The sequence below is a fragment of the Falco peregrinus genome, chromosome 6 (genome assembly GCF_023634155.1).
Source record: "Falco peregrinus isolate bFalPer1 chromosome 6, bFalPer1.pri, whole genome shotgun sequence".
Taxonomy (NCBI): Eukaryota; Metazoa; Chordata; class Aves; order Falconiformes; family Falconidae; genus Falco; species Falco peregrinus.
Window position 1 is genome coordinate 77292085 of NC_073726.1, and position 13361 is coordinate 77305445.

The window sequence follows — 13361 nt, forward strand, 5'->3', positions numbered from 1 at the left end:
AAACCACGGGATGTGGCAGGTGCTACAAAAGCTGTTTTGAATAAAATAACTGATTTTCTCCTTCCTTCTCAGATTTTCATAACCTTGCAAAAACTTCTTCAGTATTCAGTGCAGGGAGAAGGGAGAAAGAGAAGCTGCATTTAATAGAAAATAAAATTTTACACTGTTATATTGATAAAGATTTTATTATTTGTAGCAAAAAGAAAAATCAAAATCCAAGGATTTTGAGAGGCTTCAATTATATCTCCAAACCTTGAGACATTTAGCTTTCTTAACTTACAGACTACCTACCAGCACTCTAATACCCAGCATGATTATTTTGCTTTTGGGCATACACTAAGATGATACTAAATTACCTCTATTTCAAAGTCACAGCTTGGAATAAAGGATGATAACCAACTTACAAACCTTACTAAGCCCAACAACCTGATTTTATACTTTCTTTAAAGAGAATGAAATTGTATACCAACTCCAATTAGATTCTACTGTCGCTATAACTAGAACAAGAACCAGGAACCGCTAGGTTACAATTTATCTTCTAGTTACTGAACCAAAACACATTAAAAAGCCTCTTCTATAATTTATCCTTTGCCTGCTAGTAAGCTTATGAATAATTTGAGAGCAGTAACAGTTCTTTGCAAGGAACAAATAGGGAGGCACTGAAATGACAGGTTTTCTTTCACAAGACTGCTGCCATTTATGTGGTACTTTTATTTTTCTGCCACTACTGATTACACTATAAAGGAATGACACAAAAGCCTTTGTGTTTTTATTTGCCTGTCTATGAGTAATTAGGTACAATTTTTCATGTTTCTGTGGTAGCAATTCAATAAAGGCATTTTATAAAAGCAACACCTGTTTCTATCCACCAGTCCAGAAACAGCTGCTTCACTGCAATTAGTGCCTGTAGGACTAATTATTTTTCTGCTCCTTTGCAACAGCAGTGTTTTATAATTTGCATTGTATTCATACTCTGATGAAGAATTCATCAATTATTTTTTGCTTACATTTTATGTTCAAATACATAGAAGTCTATCAAATAAGACTGCAGACATCTACACAGTATGTCCAATACACCATACATCCGACACACCATACCTCAAAAAAGATTTAAGTTTTTGCATTTTGACATGCGTCCATGTGTTAAAAGACTGATGCAACTGTAGTGTATCTAGTAGCGGACTTTAATACTTGTTTAATTCTAAAATGAAAGTTGAAGACAGTACCACAAGAAAAAAAAAAACAAAACGCAACAAACACAAGTCATTCTGCAAAAAAATTCACTGGATTTGGTATACAGCAAATAAAAGCTTATATGGCACACACCCTGAACAAGATAAAATCTGTAAACACATAATTCAGACTGCCTTCTCCTCAGAAAAAGTAATTCCTCTTCTGTATAAATACACCTGTCATCAAGGTAAGGTCAACTATTTCACAACTTTTCCAATTCCGATGTCCGATGAAAACATGCTAGGTATGTAGGTATGTCCAATTGCCCCCTGTTTTGATCTTAAGTTCCAAATATATTGAGTATTTTTTGAATATTTAACTTGCATCTACTTCTACCTCCACTCAAAATAAAAACCTTATACATTACCTTGAACTAGAAGAGAAATAGGAGTCTTCTACATCATCGGTGTACTTTTTCTTCGGTTTTGCAATTGCAGGTGTTTCCTGCTCTATTGTTTGCATATCTGAGGTGACCGAGTGAGAAATACCACTAGAAACAGGAAGAAAAAAAGTATGTAAAGGATATGACCAAGATCATATCCTAAAAACAGAAATGAAAGCTCAAATCTCATTTCTGAAGCTTGCTGATAAAGCCCAAGCTATACAAACATAGAAGAAGAAAGGAACAAAGAAGAAAAAAAGCAGCACCCTGGAAAACTCAACTGTAGTTCTCTGAGGTAGTGACAGGACTTCCGAACAGAGATCATTCCAACAGCTGGAAAACACAGCCATGTGACTTTTTTGGGGTTTTGGTTTACAAAAGACAGACTATACTTAGGCTGGTAGTGTTCTCTGAAAACATGCTGATTACCTTCCCCACAGTCAGCTAGAAAAGTCAAACACCCTACAGGCTTCCTATGGTTTAAGTTAACACCTGTCTGGCAGGTTAGAACTTAAATCTATCAGAAGCAATCCTGCCCCTTCCCCCAACAAATACTTGGTTCTTTGATGATATGAAGTTTCCATAACACATTTTAGTATATTTTTTCATTTCCTAAGCAAAATGAAGGATGGTTTCATACAGCCCCAGTGTGCTTTAAATAGAATCTCACATACCTTCTTTTGCTGCCAAATCCTATGCCCAGTCTCTCCAATTCATGTTTCTTCTTATCAGACAGATTTAACTTTTCTTCTCTTGTTTTAATATCAAGATCTTTGTAGGCCAACCGTAAAGATGATATGCTAGAACAAAATACACGTTTAACATAACTATAAAATGCTACACTGAATACCCAATCCAATACTACTGGTAGAAAATTAACAATATATACCGTAGCACTGTATTTTTTATGTTCTGTGCTTACTGAAAATATTTATTATTAATTGGATTAAATTCCAACTATAAGGATGGGAGAAAGCCAGTAGAGAAGACTGTCTGAATGGCACCCCAGTCTGTGTATGAGGAGGTAGTCTTTTTCAAAACAAATGTCCAACATGCAACTGCTAAAGTTCAGGACACAGTTTTGCATCACCTTTAAGTCAACATGAAAAAGTCTTTTTTTCCACAGTCCTCATTCTATGTGATACCAAATAACTGTCAAAATTATCCGACTTTAACATACTACAGTACTGCGGCATTCATGATGTAATACTAGTAATGTTTCCCCCTAAAGAGCATCTTGGCCCTGCTTTGTCCCCTTCATGCTCCTAAACGGTTTTAACACTTGCTACCACTGATAACTGGGTGAATTCTTCATTGATTATTAGCTAGCTTTGAAATATTTAGCGCTAACACAATAAGTGTATTTATCAACATCAACCCCGAATCTGGTTTATCTGTTGCCCCAATAAACCATCTATTTTTGACTTCATGAAACTGTCTCACTGAAAGTCCTTGAAGGGGCTCTCTCAGGCAAACATTGAATCCATACTCAATACGACATTTACGTACACTCTTGAGACAAGTGCTAGAGGTAGACCACACTTCTTTATGGATGCTGCCCTTCCCTGTGCCCAAAAAGGTGTCTCAGAAGAGGGGAGAGTCTTTGTACTCCCAAAATGGAATATGTTCTGTAGTATGGAAACTTTGAAGCATCCAAAACTTAGCATTTTCTGCACAGCTGACAACCCATTTTGTCATCTGAAACACCCTCACAGTTCAGGTAGTCAGCTGTATTTCTGAGATGCCATGAACCTTCCTATATCTCAAAATAATCTTAACTATTTCCCAGTAATTCCAGTGTAGCAGAAAGAGGTTTGTAATCTTGATCACAGAACTGTAGAAACGCTGCTTAAATTTAACATCAGGTTAAAAGGGACACAAATAGTAATTCTGATAGGTAATGCAGCTATTTTTTAATTCGTAAGTTTTGACTGGCATAGAGTACAAACGAACACTATCAGAAGAAAGATGAATGAGATGTAGAATGCTGCTGGTAGACATCATGCTGCAAGTAGAAAAGAAGTACCAAGTCTGAAAACCCTTCTAACTTTGTGCAGAAGCAGGAATGAAAAGCAAACAAGTGTTTGACAAAGGAGTATTTTCTTCCAGTGTGTCTCCTAACTATTTGATTACTGAAACAGGCTCTTCCCGGCTTGATTTTTTTCTGGTCCAATAAGCATACTGACTTAACTTTAACCAAGAGTACAAGACATTCCTGCCAAAGTTCATACCCTGCTAGTTAGTGCATCTCCTGCAAGACAGGAGCTGTGCAGCCAAATCTGTTAGAACAAAAGGGGTATAGCATCTGGTTTTCTTCCTTCACAGACAAGGGATGTAGGTACCAGCCTGCTATAAGGAATGAGACATCACTCCCCCACCGACAAGGCATTTCAAAAAAGAACAGAGCCATCTCAATCTTGTGATGATTAGGTATTCTTTGATTGGGGCTTTCAGAGGACTCATAGCCAGAACTAAAAAAACCATCAGTACCTCTTATGTTCAGATGCTTATAGCAATAAAAATCTGATAAAAACCAGGATGCATCTGTGGAATGACTTTTGAAACCAGTAAAATCAGAAAAATGTACTTTCAAAACACAGACTATGTTCAGGGATGCTTTAAATCAATTCTTACAGTTTAGGACCAACTGTTACACAGACAACTGTAAATGTTCTCTAAAATTCAATTTGAAACTGCTACTCATAAAATCTACTCAGCACTTTAAGTAGAAAGACTAGAGCCCTTCTTATGAAATATGTTATGAACATCAAAATCTTATCTGCTGTTGATTAAAACGAATAGGTATACTGATCATTTTTAAAGTAACTCCAGTTATCTGTTCTCTTGTCAGTGCACAGCAGAAAATAAAGAAAATCTGTACCAATTATAAAATCACATATTAAGTCTTAGGACTAGACTACAAAAGCATCGCTTCTGTTCCTGCCACATAACAAAGCCACACTAAATGAATTTACCACAGCTCATTACTCAAGATTTTAAAATTAAAACTGCCATAAAAGTCAGTTGGAAGCAAATACAATTTTAAAAATATTCACGCTTCTTTAACGTTGGTATATACTGCCATCTACAGTTAACAAATCCAAAAAGTTAATCTCAAGGGAAATACAGTTATAATGCCTCTACTGGGATTGGACCTATAAACTCAAGTTTATGTGCACCCCTCATGTTTGCAGACATTTTTAGGAGGTTCTGGCCACTGCAGAAAGGTTGCAGCAACCTTATACTAAAGGTGCCTTGGATCTACAGAGTTTTATACATTTCTGACACAAAACCAGAATCATTGCTTGGGACTTTCTACCAAACTGAACTATATAATTAAAGACAGCATCATTAAAGGAAAATAATAATGACTGATCATTTTTCTTGTTATTTACTACTCTGTTCCTCTAAGTCACTGTACTGATAGTTTTTTGCAATCACTGAGAAGCATGACTTTGTGGTAAAATAAATGACCCCCTTGTGATTGATATTTTTGATCCACACAAAACATCCATTTCTGCAGAGGCTACATAAAAGTGAGCAAAAGGAGCAGGGAGGAGATTACAGGTCAACTAGCTTGGTACCATAAGCTCCAAGTGATTATGTAATTATGTAGTAATTCAGTAATTTCTCAATAGGTTATAAAAATGATGAATCTTAGCACATGAGAGGCTATTAAGCTTTACAACAGTAAAAAGTGTACACTAACCATTTAATAGTTTAATTGTAATGACAACTAACAAAATGTTAAAACCAAATACATGTAGCAGAGAAATGTAGTGGAAGGAACCAGGAACAGCAACCTCTGAGCTTTAGGGCTGAATATTTATTAATTAAGATGGGACTGGGACTAACAGATTCAAAGCCTCAGACAAAAATACTCAAAGGGTTTTGGTGAAAATTAAGGCCATTCCAGTATAAAACAGCTGAAACAAACAGGCAATTCTAGCCATACTTAAAACTACCCACTGCCTTCAGCATAGAAACTCTTCACCAGTAAGTCCAAATGAAGCTGAGTATTTGCATGTTTTAAACAGTCTTCAGTTCACTACAAAACAGAATAAACTAGGTAACTAGCATGGGGCAAAGAAAGTTCAAGAGGCAAGTGTCTTCTGTGGTAATACTTAAATTCAAAGTATTTTACATTTGTTTGTATGTATCAGTAGATTGTTTCCGCATTTTCTGTGTCAAATACGGTTATTTTTAAAGATAGCATTGTGCTACTTCTACAATAAATCATCAACTGTAGAAACACATACTGAATGGCAAAAACACAGGCAAAGGAGAAATGACTGTTTGGCCGACCTCAGCCACATTTGTGTTTTTTTTTAAAGCAAGAACTGAAGTTTTATTTGCATGAGCTAATCTCTGGTAGTATTTAAAATGTTGACAACCACTTCACTATCATGACATTAGGCTTCATGGTTTACCATTATATATTTAATTCATACTTACAGTGGCTCTTGCTTCTCAGTTTTCTTACTGCTATGAAGATCCTCTTGTTCCTTCATTTTATCTACAGCTTGCGCTTGTTTTTCAATCTCATTAAAGCTTTCGCTGCTCACTTTTTGTGCCCCCAAACCTTTTTTGGCACCAAGCTTGATTTATTGAAAAACAAAAAACAAAAGCCCCAACATTAAAACTGCAACAATCACTTCAACTGACTTCGCAGTCAATTTTGAAAGCAACAGCAAACACTATACTGTTAAGGAGTGTACGCAAACAACAATGAAAGTTTGCAGCAGAGAAAATATTTTTTCATGTTTTGACCCTCTACATGCTCCTACTAGGTCTTACAAAATTAGTTAGCTCTGCAGTCAAGTATCATGGGATAACAAAACTATGACAGTTTTAATTGTTCAGAGGTTGGCATGTTCAAATAAATATTATAATATATAGCACAACTTTAGTTTCTTAATAATGATTCTGTTGCATAGGAATAAAATAATACACTTTGTTGCTATGGAACCATTTGGTGCTTATTCACTTATTTCATAATTTCTATTTAGAAGTGGCAAATATTCTTTAATTATTTCTCACTGGCCAGTGCTAGTGTGTTATCTTAAGATTAAGTATTGATTTATTCATATTTTTAATAAACATGTACAGAGGTATTTACTGATTTATGGTAGGACAGCAATGTACAACTTTTGTATATACATGTATGCATGATTAGCCTTTTTATGTCACAAAGCACTGTAAACTTTTTTAGATAAACAGGTCAGCTGAGAGGTTCCAGTTTTACCCTTGTTCTTTTAAAATAATTCTATTTCTAGTTCATAGTACTTCAATACAGGAATACAGATTCTTTTATTCTGATTATCCAAGATTTTAAAACCACTGAATACTACAAATATGAGTAGATACAATGATGCTGATACTACGATTATGAATAGATACAATGATACTGATACAGGCAGTAGCACAGCACTCAAACTGCTGTTCTTAGGCTGCCGTGTTCAATTCCTCACCTGCAACACTGCAGCATCGTTAATATTCACAATACATTTATCTTAAACTTTTAATGCTTTAAAGTCTACGTACATACAGTTTTAGGCTCTGACACTGCAGTTCACAAACTGTACATGCACCTGTGAACACAGATATGTTCTTACTGTAAGGGAACATACCTGCATGTAACACACACAGGAAGAAACTCCGCTTGCATATTTAGGGCCCTCTAGTGGGAGCAAGAAATAATGGGTCTCAATCTAAGTCAACCTGCTCCAAATAAACGTGCAATCTTTTGCCAAACAATGGTCCAAACTCAAAAGAAGTGACTCCCTGTAACATATTGTCACCCTAATAGCCTAATATTATTTTCTTGGGTCTCAAAAGCCACACATTCAAAACCTGGCTTTTCCTAGCTAGCTTCAGTTAATTTTAACTGTCTTAGTTTTCAGGTTCCTGGAAATACCATTCTGATACTCGACTCTCCTCATGCCTTCTTTCCAGAGACCAGATGCCTAAGAAAGTGCTAAGACCCCATACAGAAACAAACCTGTAAACTACCCTGAAACTACCTTGAATTGAATGCAGCTGCAAGTTATCTTATATAACCAAATACCATACTGCTGTGTGGTATGAGGACTACTCCAGAAATACAGATCTGAATGTCTCAGACTCACCTTGCATTAACAGATTGTTCCACACATGCCTATTTAGCCACTCAAAAGTTCTGTTGGAGCCCCCTCTGTTTTCAGGATTTGCTACAAAAAGATCTCAGTGCCAACTAACTTAGGCGAAAGCCTGAAGAAGCCCTGCAACCCAGTATCAGCAAGTGAGAAGAAAGGTTATAGGGCATCAGCGCAGTTGCAGGGACAATGGTTGTGAAAAGAACCGAAGAGAAGTGGGATACAGACCTTGGTATCAATACATGCTTTGACATTTTTATTTTACTCATTTCTGAAAAAGTATCACCTACTGTTCAGGTCCAGCCAGTACAGAGAAAATGACACTCAGATATACACGTGGGAGTCTAGCCAGTTCAGTGAACTATATTCATGCAAACAGACTTAGAATTTATCCAAGGTCAGAAAACAACCCAAAAATCTAAAGCACTCTACTACATAATAACAATAACCTGTTAGACAAATTCATCTTAACAACAGCCCATTTTCAAACAGACCATTGGCCATTTTGATATAGAAATGGTTTTCATTTCCATTTTAGTTTCATAAATTGTTACCTGTACAAGTACTGTTTAGTGTGAACTTACATGATACCTTTCCATATTGCAATCTACGTATTTCCAGAGATCTACAATACAGTTAAAAATACGCATTATTTATATACGCTTACCCCCTTCTTGGCTTGATTTGGCTTCTTTTTTATGAAGGTCGTGTTCTCTGCAAGGATTAAATGTACGTTACTTCACATGCAATTTTATTAATTCCAGAACTGCAGAAGATAATCTCCACAGCATCAGCCTCAAAATATTTTTTGGAATTTATTTTCAATGCCTTGAAGTATTACAGTTTCTACACTAAGAGACTGAGATGCTAAACTGAGCTACAGGGAGTGGAGCTGTAAGTGTCTCCAAGAAAATGCAGGAAACTGCGCCTTATTGAGGATATGGTATCTCTTGCAAATGCACAATAGGAATAAAATTACAGCTCAGTTTTCAGTTGTAGATTACCTGCTAGTAAATAGACCAAGAATGCAGGACTTCCTATTCTGAATCAGACTAGAGGTCCACCTGATTCCATATACCATTTTAAAGATGAGTTGTTTCCTGGCTAGAAAGGTATTGACTACGTTTAACACAGATAAAACGTACCTCTATCATCATAAACAAGTTCACAAGCATTATCAGAAGTGACAACATACTCTATCTATGTTCAATTGCTTAGGTATTGGGAGTCTAGCTTTATACATAAAGTTTGAAAGTTCAAGCCTTAATGCTTTGTCCTAAATCTTGAAACATAGAAATGAACCTACATTCAGCTCTGCATGAAGTCTGACAAAACTCCTGATCTTGGTATTTTTAATGAGACCCTACTAGGACTCACTACATGCTGTAAGGCACTGTATTGTGCCTTCCTGACAGCTACCCCAAGCCAGGGTAAATCTCCTACGATCAGAAGTTTTCAATCAACGACTCCTATTGAATACCTGTATGTACCGAAAAACTGCTTTGAACTGAAATTTAGTTGGAAACAGGCATACACAGGACAGAAATGCTTCACGTAAGATAGATCTTGTTGATGACCAAAACAAACAAGAAAAGCATTTGTTTTATGAGAACATGTGTTAAAGATACAAATGAGAAAACCAGGAAGTGTATGTGGTTCGCTATTTTTCCTAGTCTCCAGCTCTCAAAAAAACCCCCAAACCAAGTGACTATAGAAACAGTGATAAAAAACTACCTTCCTGAAGTACTGAGTGAGTACAGTCACCACTTCTTTACTAACACTGTGCTACTGAGAATCAATACTCTTTATTCTCAGAAACCTGTTCCTGCAGGATGATCCTCAAAACCATAGATCTCTGATGTATTTTATTCTATTCTATTTTCTTCAAGGTTTTTTTACTTACTTATAATATGATACACTCTTCAGTGTTAAGCAAATTAAGATTCTGGACATTGAAGGTAACTGGATTACAACTACAAGGAATAAAAACTATGTCTAGATAGAAAGACTGACCTTTTAGTACAAGATGTGTTTGCTTAACATAAATAACAGGCCATTAATCACAGCACAAGGCTCTATTGCACCTGTGTGCTTTAAATGCAGAACCTAAAGCAGTCTTACAGGAGATGTAAAACATAGTCACCTTTATTAGGTGTGATACCTGTAGCATTTAAATTCATCAGGTTAGCTAAGATAAAATAGATAAAACCAGAACAACACTGACTAAAATTAATTTCTTAGGAGGAATACACTGTTTAATAAGAGGAGTTGTAATACAAATTCAGATGTTCCAACTAATTCGTGTACGCTGATACTGAAGTAATAATTCCACACCTCTTTCCAGTCATACATTCTTCACACAAATGGATATTTAAGTACACTATACTGGCCGCTATCATCTTCTGCTTACAGTCATTACCTAATGCCGCTTTTGGTGATGTACTAAGGCAATCAACACTTGGTCCATGTTCTGGTCCTAAAACATAATGAGTAACAAGGGTAAGAATATCGGAAGGCTCTTTAGAATGCTTAAAACAACAAAACACAACTCACTGTACTCTGGGTACTACCTGATACACATAGCATTAACAAAAGAGCAGCAGGCACCTAAAGATTAATCTGAAATCTTTTGAATCAAATCTTACTTTTGATTTCTATGAAACATTATTAAAGGAACATGCAGTCCCACACATTCAAGCATAACCCTTCTAAAAAGTTCCTCTCTAAAAAACAGTCGCTCTCCAAAATTCTTGTGTTATTAGCATGGTTTGTTTATTTAGCTATTAAAGTAGGGTAAAAAGAGCCTAAACAAAGAGACGATTAAAAAAGCGCAGCTTATTGTTAACAAAGAATCACTCATACCTTCATAGCATTCTGGAATGTTTTCTGAAGTTTTCTGCTGTAGAGAAACTGGCTCTGATAACACCCACTCTGTATTCTTTGCCTTGAATAAAATTACAAAATCAAATGCACACACAAAATAGAATACAACAAATAAATATGAGCACTAAGCTCAAAAACTGCCAAAGCATCACTGATTAGTAATATTGGATTCTTAAGATTACAGCTTCTAGGTTTAAAACCTGTTCTCAGAAGGGCAGTTATTAAACTTAGAAGAAATGCCTACCTTTAGTAAAAGTGAGCTGATTTCCAACCACTCCTGAGCGCTCGTATTTCCCTCTCAGAAATTTCAGTATGTTTACCATCCAAAAACATAATATGCATTTTAATTGTGCTTTAGATTTTTTGTGTGCTGGCTATTAATTGTCTTCACCCATAACACTAAGGCAGTAGAGGAAATCGGGATCATTTATTTACATATAATCACCAAACCTTCTCCCCAGGCTAAGCTCTTGCACTTCCAATTTTTGACTGTGAGCAGTTCTCCCAAGGCTTCCTGATGAGTCCTCCCACCTCCCTCAGACACACCCTCCTCAACACACCAGTTTGTGACCTTGTCACAACAATATCAACTTAGTATTATCTCCCACCAGTGCTGTGCCACTGCCGTAAATTCACACTTATTCTTCCCTAAAATCTCAATCTCAAAACCTCCTGACATCTCTCTCAAAACATCCATACCCAAATAATCTGCCCTGAGATACACAGACTGCTTGTCTCTAACCTCCTTGCCTTTGCAGCTACCCAAAATATTTGTTGTGCAAATTAACTTTATCCTACCCATACAGTCTCTTAAGAGGGTTTGTATCAAGTTCCTACTTCTTGTCCTCAACCACAAAAATATTTACACTTTTCTGCTTAAACTTCTCATTAGCATGCCTCAGTTTATGCTTTTCCCACTCAACAGCAAGCATTCTTCCAAGCTGCCTTTTGCAAAAAGAAATTCTGCATTTATTTTTCTGCTCTCGGGACAGGTATCTTCTGATGAAGACACTAGACTAGAATTCACAATAACTGGGTTTTTTGGTCTTTGCAATGAGCATTTCTGAGTAACACAGTGATCTTCCCAGTCTGTAAAATGTAAACACTCTTTCACTGTTTCAAAGACACTGAAACATATTTTTATAAGACATTCAAATATTGGCTGCAGTAGAAGTTCCTAAAATAAAACAAATAAATAGTAAAAAGGCCGAATTTCCCTTTAAAATGCACCATTTTAGAAACCTCACAAATAGAACAAAAAATTACATTTTGAAATGTCACAAAAGAAAAAAATAATTTTAAATTTAAATAACAGCTTTTCTCATCCTTCAGCATCCCATATACACTAGAAATTCACTAAAAAGTCACATCAATTTTACTGTTTTCTTTACCCAGGAACAAATATGAGCAACTTGCATAGGTTTTTATTGTGCGTGCTAATGCACACGTTCAACCACGACATCATGACAGGGGCATTAACATATGAACTGGTGAAGAGTTTTCACAACAATTGCTAATCCCATATACCAAAGCTCTTTGAATTCTTGGTCCTAAAATATGCCTCATGAACATACTTTTGTTTTAGGTGTTCACAGACCGCAACTGTACTAGAAAGCAATTATATCAGAACACTTAATACTGTTGCAATATTTAAGAATTCTAGGCGTAGTAATAACTTAATTGTTCTAAGCTAAAGATCAGAATTGCTGAAGTTGTTTTCATTGGTGCTTTTCAAACACCAGACTCAAGAGAGTCTCTGAAACAATTTGTGAAATAAACACAGCACCTATCACCTTAAGGAGGTATGATCAAATAAATAAAAAACAACAGCAGCAATGCCCTTCAGAAAGTTACTTTAACATTTTCAAAGAGGATGTAAGAATTTTGGAGGAAGAAAAAAAGCTTCTGCTTAGCAAATGTTTTAAGAACTGTTAAACTTTCCTGGTTAAAAACCAAAGTATATTTAAATCAGAACACTCACAAGCAAGGAATCAGAAGTCTAAGTGGAATTGTATGCCTACAAAAAATACAGTTTCATGCCACATTTAGCTACTATTTGGGTCGTTCTAAATTACCACCTTAGAAAGTGGTTCACATCCAGGAAGAATTTTGAGATTTGCAGAAGGAAAAGCAGAAGCAGATCAATGTTAACTCACTGAGCTATACTTTCTCTGTAAGGTTTTCTTTCAGGGTTTAACCTTCATCACAGAGCACACACTTAACCTAAGTATTTAGAAAGCTAACGAGAATTAAATATGGGTTATCTATACCTTAGGAGAAACATGGGATGCAAAAAAGTCTTCATCTTTGTTTTGAGGTGACACAGGTGGCATTCCACATCCATCTGTCCACAGCTAGAATTAAAAGAGAGAGAGATAATTTTACAGGACAATTGCATGAATATACTTTCCTCAATTGCATTAATCTTAAAACTACCTTTTTTTCCCCCAGGTTAAAAATATATTGGATTTTTTTTCCTGGTACATAATTTTTCCTTACAAATTCATTTGACCTTCAATATATGACATTCCTTTTTTTTATTTCATACATCTTTGATGTGTTTCTTCACATTACCCATTTCCTTCCTAACACAATTCTCAGTATAAGCTCTGCTGAAGTAGTTTGCTCAACATTTAGTATCACTAGAGCTTTATAGTAAGTAAGTTTTTTCATGTTCTCATATAAGGTATTTTCCTTCTTAATATTCTTACTTTGCCCAAAGCAAAACA

General features: G+C 35.8%; 1 protein-coding gene across 1 annotated transcript in view; it reads right to left on the reverse strand.

The window, feature by feature from the left end:
* The window catches only part of ARFGAP3 (ADP ribosylation factor GTPase activating protein 3), a 35924-nt gene that overhangs the window by 9739 nt on the left and 12824 nt on the right, over nt 1-13361 (reverse strand). Inside the window, exons 5-11 of the mRNA XM_055807803.1 lie at nt 12903-12986; nt 10612-10693; nt 10169-10225; nt 8417-8463; nt 6071-6213; nt 2290-2415; nt 1601-1723 (exon numbers count right to left, since the gene is read on the reverse strand). Coding sequence (XP_055663778.1) covers nt 1601-1723; nt 2290-2415; nt 6071-6213; nt 8417-8463; nt 10169-10225; nt 10612-10693; nt 12903-12986 — 662 coding nt within the window. The remainder of the gene's footprint in view (nt 1-1600; nt 1724-2289; nt 2416-6070; nt 6214-8416; nt 8464-10168; nt 10226-10611; nt 10694-12902; nt 12987-13361) is intronic.